The sequence below is a fragment of the Neoarius graeffei genome, chromosome 11 (genome assembly GCF_027579695.1).
Source record: "Neoarius graeffei isolate fNeoGra1 chromosome 11, fNeoGra1.pri, whole genome shotgun sequence".
Lineage (NCBI taxonomy): Eukaryota > Metazoa > Chordata > Actinopteri > Siluriformes > Ariidae > Neoarius > Neoarius graeffei.
In genome coordinates, this window is record NC_083579.1 from 42849809 (window position 1) to 42865042 (window position 15234).

The following is a 15234-nucleotide window of genomic DNA, read 5'->3' on the forward strand; positions in this document are numbered from 1 at the left end:
AGAGGTGTATTTATTTATTTATTATAGACTTTACGTCCATAAACACATATGAAATGAAAAAAAATCAGGATTGTGATGCAACATAAGACAAAAAAAAATGCTCTGTATAAGATTACATTCAGGCCCTGTCCACACGGCAACGGATTCAGGTGAATCTGATAAAATTGTTTATCGTTTCGGCCTGGCGTCCACACGGCACCGGCGTTTTGGGTGCCCCAAAACGAAATCTTTTGAGAACGGGTTCCAGAGTGGAAAAATCTGGCAACGGCCCCGTTGCGAAGTCGTCTGGATTAGTAGAACGGATTTGTTTACGATGACGTCACAACCACATGACTGCCAGTGCTTCACGCTGGGTAGAAGTGTAACGAACTCGATGCGAGTTGTCAACAAATCCTATAACTTGGTTCATGAAACGCGCTTACAAAATATTTTCACTGTGAATATTTATTGTGTAATGGTGCAAAGTGAGAGAGAGAGAGTGAGAGAGAGAGAGAGTGAGAGAATAGCCCTTAGGGCAGAGTCTTTAGTCCAAACACTGCGGAAGCAGTACCAAACCGCACACCGCCCGTGCGCTTTCCAAAAACAAAAACAATCCCGCCAGCAAACATAGGGAAAAAAAAAGGAGCGATCTCACCTCTTCAGATGTTGGTTTAAGTCCAACAATACATTCCTCAAAAAGGGCATAGAAGAACAAAGTAATCCATCAACGTGTAGCATTCAATTTATTCCGGACCATTAAAGAATTCTGGAGGATATCAGAATGTTGGCGTACCGGCTTTCATCTACCCCCATTCATTCCTCTTTCCGCGTCTTTCGTTTTACGCTACTGAGTAATAATCAAAACTTTATGTGGCTAATGCTACAGAAGAAGGGGTTTATGCGCATGCGTCTACTTCTTCTATTGTTCTGGTGTCTCCGATGGGACCGTCTTACAGCGCACCTAGAGGTGTGGCATGTGTATTGCATCGTTTTCAGCAAGCGCTGCGTTGCCATATGTACGTACCTGAAATTTTACTAATCCGTTGCCCATGTGGACGCGATATTTAAAAAAAAAATCTCGTTGCCGTTGTTGTGTGGATGTAGCCTTAGTACAAGTATTGTGTCAAATATAAAAGAACAGGTAGAGGACATGTATAGCATACGTAAAACAAAATAGCTTGTCTTTTTGCTGCTGTTATGTGTACTATGTCATAACTTACAGTGTGTCTCCACGACAAGTGTTCGACGACACTACTTTTTTCACATCTCCACAAAATAGTAATAGAAAGCCGACTGTTAGCAAAGAAATAATAATGGGGACAAATGGATAATTAATTATTCAATGAACTGAAACCATTACCAGGGAAGTCGTAACATGGCGGTTTCGAGTGCCATCCCCTCAAGCAGGGTAACTGAATAACACTGCATGACCCTCCCTCTCTATCTCTGCTTAGGACCTGAAAAGCAAGCGCAATCCCCGTCTGGTGCCATATGCACTGCTTGATGAGCGCACCAAGAAGTCAAACCGAGACAGCCTGCGTGAAGCCATCCGTACACTAATCGGATATGGCTATAACATCGAGCCTCCCGATCAGGAGGGGGGTGAGTGCCTTCGGGAAGTTTAATCAGGAACGTGTGATTTTAAATAGCAAGAATTGCACGTGCACTTTTATGCTTAGTGGTATTTTTCTAATTCTTAAATGTTTATTCGTGATTAATGCTTGCCAATGATGATATTTTCAAGCAAGGCATTGTCCACCCAATACAGAGTATGACTCATGTGAAGATCCACACCTGTTACTTTTTCTGTAAAAATAGCACTGCAAAGAGAAGGAAGGTGCAGTATGTGGCTTACCTTTGGCTTTAGAGGCTCATAATCAAGAAGTGGAAAGTGCAATGTGTTTTATTTGCCCCATGAGTTGCAGCCTGTTTGGCCAGGTGATTTAAAAAAAAGCACTTTTCTAGATACTAGTACACTGTAAAAAAAAAAAATTAGTCAAGCCAACTTAAAAATGTAACGCAACCTGTTGCCAAAGGATTTTGAGTAAACTCAACTCCGGGCCAAATAATTGTGCTGACTTGCTCTTTTAAGTCAACACAGATGAGTATTTTATGTTGACTTTACTTTATTTAGCAAGTTCAGTGCATTCAAATTGTGATGTTGAAATAAATTGAAATAATCATTCCAATTAACTTGGAAAAGCAAAAAACATTAAGTTATCCTAAATTATTCTTTTTTTTAAAGATTTTTTTGGGCTTTTTCCACCTTTATTAGATAGGACAGTGTAGAAACAGGAAGTGAGCAGGAGAGAGAGACAGGGAGGGGTTGGGAAATGACCTCAGGTCAGAATCGAACCCGGGTCCCTGGATTTATGGTATGGCGCCTTATCCACGACACCCTATGTTATTCTTTTAAGTTCACATAGAAGAGTATTTTATGTTGACTTTAGAAGTTCAGGCCAACAAATTCATCTCATCTCATCTCATTATCTCTAGCCGCTTTATCCTGTTCTACAGGGTCGCAGGCAAGCTGGAGCCTATCCCAGCTGACTACGGGCGAAAGGCGGGGTACACCCTGGACAAGTCGCCAGGTCATCACAGGGCTGACACATAGACACAGACAACCATTCACACTCACATTCACACCTACGGTCAATTTAGAGTCACCAGTTAACCTAACCTGCATGTCTTTGGACTGTGGGGGAAACCGGAGCACCCAGAGGAAACCCACACAGACACAGGGAGAACATGCAAACTCCGCACAGAAAGGCCCTCACATCTCAAAAAAGTTGGGACAGGGGCAGTAAGAGGCTGGAAAAGTTAAAGGTACAAAAAAGGAACAGCTGGAGGACCAAATTGCAACTCATTAGGTCAATTGGCAATAGGTCATTAACATGACTGGGTATAAAAAGAGCATCTTGGAGTGGCAGCGGCTCTCAGAAGTAAAGATGGGAAGAGGATCACCAATCCCCCTAATTCTGCACCGACAAATAGTGGAGCAATATGAGAAAGGAGTTCAACAGTATAAAATTGCAAAGAGTTTGAACATATCATCATCTACAGTGCATAATATCATCAAAAGATTCAGAGAATCTGGAAGAATCTCTGTGCGTAAGGGACAAGACCGGAAAACCATACTGGGTGCCCGTGATCTTTGGGCCCTTAGACGGCACTGCATCACATACAGGCATGCTTCTGTATTGGAAATCACAAAATGGGCTCAGGAATATTTCCAGAGAACATTATCTGCGAACACAATTCACTGTGCTATCCACCGTTGCCAGCTAAAACTCTATAGTTCAAAGAAGAAGCCGTATTTAAACATGATCCAGAAGCGTAGACGTCTTCTCTGGGCCAAGGCTCATTTAAAATGGACTGTGGCAAAGTGGAAAACTGTTCTGTGGTCAGATGAATCAAAATTTGAAGTTCTTTATGGAAATCAGGGATGCCATGTCATTCGGACTAAAGAGGAGAAGGACGACCCAAGTTGTTATCAGCGCTCAGTTCAGAAGCCTGCATCTCTGATGGTATGGGGTTGCATTAGTGCGTGTGGCATGGGCAGCTTACACATCTGGAAAGACACCATCAATGCTGAAAGGTATATCCAGGTTCTAGAGCAACATATGCTCCCATCCAGACGACGTCTCTTTCAGGGAAGACCTTGCATTTTCCAACATGACAATGCCAAACCACATACTGCATCAATTACAGCATCATGGCTGCGTAGAAGAAGGGTCCGGGTACTGAACTGGCCAGCCTGCAGTCTAGATCTTTCACCCTGTAGTAATCCCCGATGTGGGTGGAGCACAGAAGCACGGCAGGCGAGAGTTCGTGTTTACTCAAACGCACTTTTATTGAGCTTTTCAGCTTTCTTTCTTTCTCTTTCACTCGCTCACACACTCATTCACACAAGTGCTGTGGTCAGGGGCCGCCTTCTCTCCTCTCCCCCTCCCTTTATACTCCATCCTTGCAACACACACACACGCACACACAAATTGACATCAGGTGTAATGACCTAGCCACTTACCTTCCCTGACTCCGCCCTCCATTCACAGACTGCTGCTTGTACATGCCCCCGCTGCCACATACCCCCACCGCCCGACTCAGGCCGGGGAGCCGTCCGGCCTGCAGCTGACTCCCCCCCGACGGGACAGGAAGTCCGCCACCACCATCTGTGCCCCCGGCCTGTGGATCACCTCGAACTTGAATGGCTGGAGAGCGAGATACCAACGGGTGATCTGCGCATTGGCGTCCTTCATGTGGTGGAGCCACTGGAGGGGTGCGTGGTCCGAACAGAGAGTGAAAGGGCGCCCTAGCAGGTAGTATCGGAGGGCGAGGACCGCCCACTTGATGGCAAGACACTCTTTTTCAATTGTGCTGTACTTGCTCTCGCGCATCGACAGCTTTCGGCTGATGTACAGCACTGGGCGCTCCTCACCCTCCACCTCCTGGGACAAAACGGCCCCCAGCCCTCTGTCCGATGCATCAGTCTGCAAAATAAAGGGGAGAGAGAAGTCAGGGGAGTGTAAAAGTGGCCCCCCACACAGTGCAGCTTTTACCTCCAAGAAGGCCTGTTGGCATTGCTCCGTCCACTGGACCGGATCTGGAGCCCCCTTTTTAGTGAGGTTGGTTAGCGGGCTGGTGATGTCCGAATAGTTAGGTATAAACCTACGATAAAAGCCAGCCAGCCCCAAGAACCGCCTCACCTCCTTTTTGGTCTTGGGCCTCGGGCAGGCCGCAATCGCTGCAGTCTTGTTAATTTGGGGACGCACCTGCCCATGACCCAAGTGGAACCCCAGATACCGTACTTCCACCCGCCCAATCGCACACTTTTTCGGGTTAGCTGTAAGGCCCACTCGCCTCAGCGACTTTAGAACAGCCCTCAGGTGTTCCAAGTGCCGCGGCCAATCATGACTGTAGATGATTATGTCATCTAGATAGGTGGCCGCGTAGGCAGCATGAGGGTGGAGGACCCTGTCCATAAGCCGCTGGAACGTAGCGGGCGCCCCAAACAACCCAAAGGGGAGCTTGACAAATTGGTGTAACCCAAATGGTGTGGAAAAGGCCATTTTCTCTCGGGATAGAGGAGTCAAGAGGATCTGCCAATATCCCTTGGTTAGATCCAGTGTCGAATAAAAGCGAGCAGCGCCTAACCGATCAAGCAACTCATCAATGCGAGGCATTGGGTACGCGTCAAATTTAGACACCGCATTGACCTTTCTATAGTCCACACAGAACCGGACCGACCCATCAGTCTTGGGAACCAGGACCACTGGGCTGCTCCAGTCGCTGTGGGACTCCTCGATTATGCCCATTTCAAGCATGGCCTTGAGTTCATCCCGAACCACCTTTTTCTTGTGTTCGGGGCAAGCGGTAAGGGCGGCTACGCACTACCACCCCCGGGGGCGTTTCGATGTGGTGTTCTATGAGGTGGGTACGGCCCGGAAGGGGCGAGAACACGTCGGAAAATTCCTTCTGCAACCTGGCTACCTCCGTGAGTTGGGTCGGCGAGAGGTGGTCTCCACAAGGGACCGGAGTGGCCTGCAATTTTATCCTTTTTACCTCCGGCCCCAGCTCCGCCTTCTCTGGGACTACCGACGCCAATGCCACGGGGCCCCCCTCATTCCAGCATTTTAAAAGGTTGAGGTGGTAGACTTGCAGTGCCCCGCCCCATCTGTTCACTTTACCTCATAGTCAACGGCCCCGACTCGCCGTGTGACCTCGAAGGGCCCTTGCCACTTGGCGACTAATTTAGAACTCGACGTGGGCAATAATACGAGTACTTTTTCTCCCTGTGTGAATTCTCTAAGGCGCGTGCCCCTGTCATACAGTCGGCTTTGACGTTCTTGTGCCTGTCGTAAATTCTCCTGGGTTAATTGCATGAGGGTGTGGAGTTTTGCGCGCAGGTCAAGAACGTACTGGATTTCATTTTTACTCGGTGAAGGTCCCTCCTCCCAATTTTCCCACAGCACATCCAGAATGCCATGCGGCTTACACCCATATAATAATTCTAAGGGGGAGAACCCTGTGGAGGCTTGTGGGACCTCTCGTACTGCGAACAACAGGGGTTCGAGCCATTTATCCCAATTACGCGCATCTTCACTAACGAATTTCCGGATTATATTTTTGAGTGTCTGGTTGAATCGCTCTACTAATCCATCCGTTTGTGGGTGATATACACTGGTGCGGATGGACTTAATCCCCAGTAACCCATACAGCTCGCGCAGTGTGCGTGACATAAACGAGGTGCCTTGGTCTGTCAGGATTTCTTTCGGAATCCCGACCCGGGAGATAACGCGGAAGAGCGCTTCTGCAATACTGCGTGCTGAGATATTGTGGAGAGGCACTGCCTCCGGATATCGCGTTGCATAGTCCACCAGAACTAAAATAAAGTGATATCCCCGTGTTGACCGATCTAATGGCCCGACGAGATCCATCCCAATTTGCTCAAACGGGGTCTCGATTAGAGGAAGAGGGCGCAATGGCGCTTTTGGAGTGGCCGCGGGATTTACTAATTGTGTCAGAAAACAGAATCCAGGGACACATGTCTGCCCGGGGGCATTTTGAGTTATTGACAGATTCAGAAAGTACAGTTTCTAAGCTTTCCAATGATGCCTTCCATGTGGAGATCTGACAATATTTGAAGAATGTGTGGCCTTTTGAAAGTGTATACTTCTTAAAACAGAAAAGGGAGAAAATCGCCCTCAAAGTTTTCCATCTCAGCTACTCTGGGTGTAGGGCGGGCACATAATGGTGCTCATTTGCATGATATTAAGGAAAGCTCTACCCCCTACTAGCTAGCATGATACTACTTTCATGTAAACAAAGATCACCACGTCAATTTTCCTTCCATGCAAAGTATGCCCAAAACAATTATGAAGTACAAAAATAAGTCCTAAAGTATACTTGTAAGCGACCCTACGTGTGGGTGGAGCACAGAGGACGGCAGGACAGAGATCAGGTTTTATAAACTGGCTTTATTGCCACACTTTTCAGTCTAACAATACTTTTCACAGAGACACACACACAACTGGCGTCTGGTTCAGGGTTGCGCCTCCTCTGCTCTCGCTCTCCCTCCTGATATAGGGCGCAGTCACTGGGAAGACACACAAACAGGTTAATTGCTCTCAGGTGACGTGATTCTGCCACTTACCTTCCCTGACTCCGCCCTCCTGTCACAGACCGGCGCTTGACCACGCCCCCGCTGCCACATACCCCCACCGCCCGACTCAGGCCGGGCGGCCGTCCGGCCTGCAGCCGACTCCCCCCCCCCCCCTTGACGGGAGAGGAAGTCCGCCACGACCATCTGCGCCCCCGGCCTGTGGACCACCTTGAAATTAAAGGGTTGGAGCGCCAGATACCAACGGGTGATCCGCGCGTTGGCATCTTTCATGCGGTGGAGCCACTGGAGGGGCGCGTGGTCCGAACAGAGGGTGAAAGGGCGCCCCAGCAGGTAGTACCGGAGGGCGAGAACTGCCCACTTGATGGCCAGACACTCTTTCTCTATGGTGCTGTAGCGCCCCTCACGCACCGACAGCTTCCTGCTGATATACAGGACAGGGCGGTCCTCCACCTCCTGGGACAAAACCGCCCCCAGCCCTCTGTCCGACGCATCGGTCTGCAACATTAAAGGGAGAGAAAAGTCAGGGGAGTGTAGAAGTGGCCCCCCACACAGTGCAGCCTTTACCTCTGAGAAAGCCCGCTGGCACTGCTCCGTCCACTGGACCGGATCTGGTGCCCCCTTTTTAGTGAGATCAGTCAGCGGGCTGGTGACGTCCGAATAATTAGGTATAAACCTGCGATAATAGCCAGCCAGCCCCAGGAACTGTCTCACCCCCTTTTTGGTCTTGGGCCTCGGGCAGACCGCAATTGCTGCCGTCTTATTAATTTGGGGACGCACCTGCCCGTTGCCCAAGTGGAAGCCCAGATACCGTACTTCCACCCGCCCAATCGCACACTTCTTTGGGTTGGCTGTGAGCCCCGCTCGCCTCAGTGACCTAAGGACGGCCCTCAGATGTTCGAGGTGCCGCTGCCAGTCATTGCTATAGATGATTATGTCATCTAAATATGCTGCTGCATACGTGGCGTGAGGGCGGAGGACTCTGTCCATCAGCCGCTGAAACGTCGCGGGCGCCCCAAACAGCCCAAACGGAAGGGTGACGAATTGGTGTAAACCAAATGGTGTGGAAAAGGCCGTTTTTTCTCGGGATAGTGGAGTCAAGGGGATCTGCCAATATCCCTTCGTCAAATCCAGTGTCGAATAAAAGCGAGCAGTGCCGAGTCGATCGAGCAACTCATCAATACGAGGCATTGGGTACGCGTCGAATTTAGACACCGCGTTGACTTTTCTATAGTCCACACAGAACCGGACCGACCCGTCGGCCTTGGGTACCAAGACCACCGGGCTGCTCCAGTCACTGTAGGACTCCTCGACGATGCCCATTTCGAGCATGGTCTGAAGTTCTTCCCGAACCACCTTTTTTTTGTGTTCGGGTAGCCTGTAAGGGCGGCTACGCACTACCACCCCCGGGGGCGTCTCTATGTGGTGCTCTATGAGGTTAGTGCGACCGGGCAGGGGCGAGAACACATCCGAAAACTCGGTCTGCAACTGGGCGACCTCCGTGAGTTGGGTCGGGGAGAGGTGGTCTCCACAGGGGACCGGAGAGGTACGTGACGCCAATGTCCCTTTTTGAACCTCCGGCCCCAGCTCCGCCTTCTCTGGAACTACCGACACCAACGCCACGGGGACCTCCTCGTTCCAGAGTTTAAGCAGGTTGAGGTGGTAAATCTGTAGCGCCCCACCCCTGTCCGTTCGCCTCACCTCATAGTCGACGTCCCCGACTCGCCGTGTGACCTCAAAGGGTCCTTGCCACTTGGCGATCAATTTGGAGCTCGACGTGGGCAACAGTACGAGTACCTTATCTCCCGGAGTGAACTCCCTAAGGCGCGTACCCTTGTTGTACAGGCGGGCTTGCCGTTCCTGGGCCTGCCGCAAATTCTCCTGAGTTAGGTGTGTGAGTGTGTGGAGTTTTGCGCGCAGGTCCATAACGTACTGAATTTCGTTCTTACTTTGTGAAGGTCCCTCCTCCCAATTTTCCCGCAGCACGCCCAGGATGCCGCGCGGCTTACGCCCATATAATAATTCAAACGGGGAGAACCCCGTGGAGGCTTGGGGGACCTCTCGCACTGAGAACAGCAAGGGTTCGAGCCACTTATCCCAGTTACGTGCGTCCTCACTTACGAATTTTTTAATAATATTTTTGAGGGTGCGGTTGAATCGTTCCACTAAACCGTCCGTTTGTGGGTGATACACGCTGGTGCGGATCGGCTTAATCCCCAATAACCCATACAGTTCGCGCAGTGTTCGTGACATAAACGTAGTGCCTTGATCAGTCAGAATCTCTTTCGGGATTCCAACTCGGGAGATGACGCGGAAGAGTGCCTCGGCAATTCTGCGTGCTGAGATATTGCGCAGAGGCACTGCTTCCGGGTATCGCGTTGCATAGTCCACCAGAACTAATATAAAGCGGTACCCTCGTGCTGACCGATCTAATGGCCCGACGAGATCCATCCCAATTCTCTCAAACGGGGTCTCGATTAACGGTAGAGGGCGCAAAGGCGCTTTTGGAATGGCCGCTGGGTTTACTAACTGGCATTCGCGGCATGCCGTACACCACCTACGGACATCGCCGCGAATCCCCGGCCAATAGAAACGGGCCATTATTCGGGCTAGTGTTTTATCCTGCCCCAAGTGTCCGGCCATGGGATTAAAGTGAGCCGCCTGGAATACCAATTCCCGGCGGCTCTTCGGAATTAAAAGCTGCGTGACTCGCTCTTTAGTTTGAGTGTCCTGCGTCACTCGGTATAATCTATCCTTCATAATCGCGAAGTAGGGGAAGGACGGGGTGGCGTTCGGCGGGAACGTTTGACCATCGATTACTCTCACTTGGTCAAACGCATGCCGCAGAGTCTCGTCTCGCGACTGCTCTAATGGGAAATCCGCGAGGGATTCCCCAAGAGAGAGAGGAGGAGCTGGCGGCTCCTCACTCTGACGCGGAGATGACGTAGACGGCTCTGTGACAGCTGCTCCCGCCAAAGCGACACCGGGACCTCCCCCTGTCAAATGGCAGGACCCACTCTCAACTAGGCGTGTCATTAAACCCCGAAATCCCGGCCAATCAGTCCCCAAAATTAGAGAGTGGGTAAGGCGAGGATTAACCGCCGCCTTCACAATAAATTTTTCCCCTCTGAAAATAATGTGGACCGACACCAAAGGGTAGCTGTGAACATCCCCGTGCACACATAACACCTTCACCCCTTGTGCTCCCCCCAATGCCTCGTTTTGAACCAGGCTTTGGCGAATTGAGGTCTGATTACAACCAGAATCCACCAACGCCTGATATGTAGCCCCTTGGATACTCACCAGTATGCGATACGCTCCGGCCCGATCGAGGGCGGCCTCTGGCGCGTCGGGGATCCGAACCACCGCGCCCACTTCCATTACCGTGCACTGCTGTTGAAGGTGGCCCGGCTCCCCGCAGCGCCAGCAAACCGGCCCGGGCTTTCCCTCTGCACCGGTGATCTGGGGCTCACTCACCTGAGGTGGGGGAGAGACAGACACAGAAGGGAGAAACGGGAGGGCACCGCGGGTGCGGCGGGCCGGCTGGGGGGGTGCCGGCCCCCGCCTCCGCGGAGGGGGAATGGGGCGAGGACAGGACACAGGAGGAGGGGGAGAGAGAGAGAGAGAAGAGGAGAGAAGAGAAGAGAAGATGCCATCTGCTGTCCTGCCGCCGGGACAGCCGCCAGATGATCCTCCGCCAGCTCGACTGCCTGATCCAGCGACGCCGGGCGGTGGCACTGGACCCACTCCGCGGTTCCGGCTGGTAAGCGGGCGATGAACTGTTCCAGTACCACCTGGTCGACGATTCCCTCGGCGTCGCGATCGTTGGCCCTCAGCCACCGCCAGCAGGCGTCCCGGAGCTGCTGGCCGAACGCGAACGGCCGGCCGACTTCCTCCAGTCGCAGCGCGCGGAAGCGCTGGCGCTGTTGCTCCGGTGTGCGCCCCACGCGCTGGAGGACGGCCCGGCGAAGGTCCGCGTAGGCCAGCCGGCGGTCGGCGGGGAGCTGTAGCGCGGCCAGCTGTGCCTCTCCCGTGAGCAGGGGGAGGAGGCGCGCCGCGCGCTGCTCCATCGGCCACCCCGAGGCTTCGGCGACCTCTTCAAACAACGTGATGAACGCCTCGAGGTCGTCCTGCGGGCCCATCTTGGTGACAATGAGGGGAGACGGGCCCGCGGCCGGAGCGCTGGTGGACCCCGCCGACGCGAGGAGATGCCGGAACGCCTCGCGATCTTCCTGCTGGGCCAGCACCAGGGCTTCGAAGCGCTGCTCCTGCTCCTTTCGGAGCGTGACGAGTGCCTGGTGCTGGCTTTGCTGAGCCGTGGCGAGGGCGTGGACCAGATCAGCGAACGGGGAGGATTCCATGGGGCTGCGGGTTTGGTGCTCCACTGTCCCGGGTTTCGGCACCACTGTAAGCGACCCTACGTGTGGGTGGAGCACAGAGGACGGCAGGACAGAGATCAGGTTTTATAAACTGGCTTTATTGCCACACTTTTCAGTCTAACAATACTTTTCACAGAGACACACACACAACTGGCGTCTGGTTCAGGGTTGCGCCTCCTCTGCTCTCGCTCTCCCTCCTGATATAGGGCGCAGTCACTGGGAAGACACACAAACAGGTTAATTGCTCTCAGGTGACGTGATTCTGCCACTTACCTTCCCTGACTCCGCCCTCCTGTCACAGACCGGCGCTTGACCACGCCCCCGCTGCCACAATACTTTAACGCTTTGTGGTTGAAAAATTACTCACACCGTAAGAAAGAAAGCTAGCACGATGATGACACAACTAACACAACACTAGTTTCATGTAAAGCCTCGGTCACAACCGGCCGTACCGTGCTCCTATGGCCGGTCTACATGCAAAAAACGCAAGAAACGCACGGAGAGCGCGCATGAAACGCACGAGAGCGCGCGTGTGACGTGCTGATTTTCGAGCCGCAGACTGGCCGCAGACGTTCTTTGTCATGTCAAACAAACTCTACGGGCGCTTACGTTTTTTTCAGGTTGCAAGACAAACTTACGGCCAACGCGTGTCTTTCTCCGTGAACAAAAAAAAAACCGCAGCGATTTGGGAAACGCCAAAAATCACACGGCCAAAAAATCGTACGTCCGGTTGTGACCTAGGCTTAACCAAACCACAACACTCTCCGTTACATGCAAAAATAACCACACAGCCTTAGATTAATAAACTTACCCCATCAAAAGAGAAACGGCGCCTTGCACACACCAATGCCTCTGATGGAATGTAATCCTAGAACGGTCCGTGTATCATCCGATCATTCAAGTATTCCATTCAATCTGGAAAACAAGGTTGCGGTTTTTTTTGCTAGAAATGGTTATCTCCGATGTAAATACCGTGTGTCTGTTTGCTTCGCGGTGTTTCAGCTCCTCTGCGCTCTATTTAGTAACTCATTCCATAGTGAAATTACATGCCTGTATGCAGCTAAGTAGCCATGCACTCAGCTCGTATCATACAGCTGATTCGCGAAAAAAAACAAAAGACTTAAATCATCATGTGAATGGCCCATATGGTAATTTACCCACACCCCCCAGCAGGCTACAGTCCTGACAAAAACGAGACAATTTGCAACAAAAAATGTATGCTTTTCCAACAAAACAATCTATTATCTGAAATACTGATTGCATTCTTCAAGATCTCAACTTGCACATGATGGAAAACAACAAAAATCACAAATTTCGAAAAAAAATGCTTCTTTTGCGATTATCTCGGATTCGTTTTGGCCGACATGTGTCCCTGGATTCGGTGAGGGGTCACAATTGGCATTCACGGCACGCCGCACACCACTGACGGACATCCCCGCGAATCCCAGGCCAATAGAACCGGGCCATTATTCGGGCTAGTGTTTTGTCTTGCCCCAAGTGTCCCACCATGGAATTAAAGTGAGCCACATGGAATATGAGTTCCCTACGGCTCTTTGGGATTAACAACTGGGTTACTCGTTCCTTGGTTTGAGTGTCCTGCGTCACTCGGTACAATCTATCTTTAATAATGGCAAAATAGGGGAAGGTTGGTGCCACGCTTGGCTGAAGAGTTTGACCATCGATTACTCTCACTTGGTCAAACGCATGCCGCAGAGTCTCGTCTCGCGACTGCTCTAATGGGAAATCCCCAAGAGAATCCCCGAGAGAGGGAGGAGGAGCGGGCTGCTCCTCACTCTGTCGTGGTGTTGACGCGGACGGCTCTGCGACAGCTTCTCCAGCCAATGCCACACCAGGATCTTCCCGTGACCTACTAGGGCAGGACCCACTGCATGTTAAATTCTCCATTAATTCTTTAAATCCCAGCCAATCAGTACCCAAGATCAACGAGTGGGTAAGACGAGGATTAACCGCCGCCTTCATCTTATGCGTTTGGCCCCGGAATAGAATGTGGACAGACACTAGAGGGTAATGGTGAACATCCCCGTGCACACACAACACCTTCACCGCTTGTGCTCCCCCCAATGCCTCACCTTGCACCAGGCGTTGGTGAATTGAGGTCTGATTACAACCGGAATCCACCAAAGCGTGATATGTACCCCCTTGAATACTCACCGGTACACGATACGCTCCGGCCCGATCGGGGACGGTTTCTGGCACGTCGGGGATCCGGATGACAGCCCCCACCTCCCTTGCGGGGCTCTGATTCGGGAGATGCTCCAATTCCCCGCCGCACCAGCACACCGGGCCAGGCTTTCCCTCTGCACTGGTGTTATGGGTGTCACTCACCTGAGGGGGAGACAACACAGACACAGAAGAGGGAGGACACCACGGGTGCGACGGGCCGGCTGGGGAGGGGCCAGCTGCCGCCTTCGTGGCAGGGGAACGGGGTGGGGAGGGGGACCAGAGACAGGAGAGAGAGAGGGAGAGAGAGAGGGGGAAGAGAAGCGAGGGGAGGCGCCTCGTCTGCCTGCCGTCAGAGCCGCCTCCAGATGGTCCTCCGCCAGCTTGATGGCTCATTCCAGCGACGCCGGGCGGTGACACTGGACCCATTCCGCCGTTCCTTCCGGAAGTTGAGAGATAAACTGCTCCAGTGCCACCAGATCGATGATCTCCTTGGCGTCGCGGTCTTCCGCCCTCAGCCACCGCCGGCAGGCATCCCGGAGTTGCTGGCCGAATGCAAACGGCCGGCCGACCCCCTCCAGTGTCAGCATCCGGAAGCGCTGACGGTGTTGCTCCGGGGAGCGGCTGAGCTGCTGCAGAATGGCTTTGCTCAGGTCTGCATAAACCAGCCGGCTGTCTGCAGGGAGCTGCTGCGCTGCGAGCTGCGCCTCGCCAGATAGGAGCGGGAGGAGGCGCGCCGCGCGCTGCTCCAGCGGCCACCCCCACGCCTCGGCTGTTTGCTCAAAGAGAGCGAGGAACGCTTCTGGATCGTCCTGTGGTCCCATCTTCGTGAGGGTGGCGGCAGCGGCGGCCGGCGGCCCTGCTGACGTGAGCCGGTGCCGGAACGCCTGGCGATCTTCCTGCTGGGCCAGCATCAAGGCGTCTCAACTATTTTTTTTTAGTTACTTGAACAATTAGAAGGGAAATTTGTTCATTCAACTTAGAATCCTTTTTTCACGCAACAATTTTGCAAGTTACATTTTTTACAGTGTAGCGTAGGGTATTGATAAATGAATGTGTTACTAATTCAGCTATTTGTTTTCCATGACCAGGAATAATTTTGGTTTATTAATATCGATATTAATTAATTATATTAATACTGGGGGTAGTGGTGGCTCAGTGGTTAAGGCTTTGGGTTACTGTACCAAGTTTCCCAGCAAGTTAAATGGTAGAGCGAGCAGCACAATGAACACTCTCTCTTCTAGTTAAGATGCTCTTAGCGTCAAGAGGCTTTTGAGAAACCCATCACTGAAGGTTAGGAGTTCAAGCCCCCCCAGCACTGCCAAACTGCCACTGCTGGGCCCTTGAGCGTGGCCCTTAACCCTCTCTGTTTCAGGGCCACTGTATCATGGCAACGCTGTGCTCCGACCCTAACTTCCTAACAATCTGGGATATGCGAAGAAACGGATTTCACTGTGCTGTAATATATATGTGAAAAATAATGGCTTCATTAGCAAATTCAATCTGCAAGACAGATATAGATGAGTTGCAACCATGTGATCAAACTGTGCGACATCATGAGTGTCTACCGTGATG

At 51.9% G+C, this 15234-nt stretch overlaps 1 protein-coding gene across 1 annotated transcript in view; it reads left to right on the forward strand.

The window, feature by feature from the left end:
- Window positions 1-15234, forward strand: part of LOC132893656 (ryanodine receptor 3) — a 476331-nt gene that overhangs the window by 225639 nt on the left and 235458 nt on the right. Inside the window, exon 28 of the mRNA XM_060932802.1 lies at window positions 1434-1581. Coding sequence (XP_060788785.1) covers window positions 1434-1581 — 148 coding nt within the window. The remainder of the gene's footprint in view (window positions 1-1433; window positions 1582-15234) is intronic.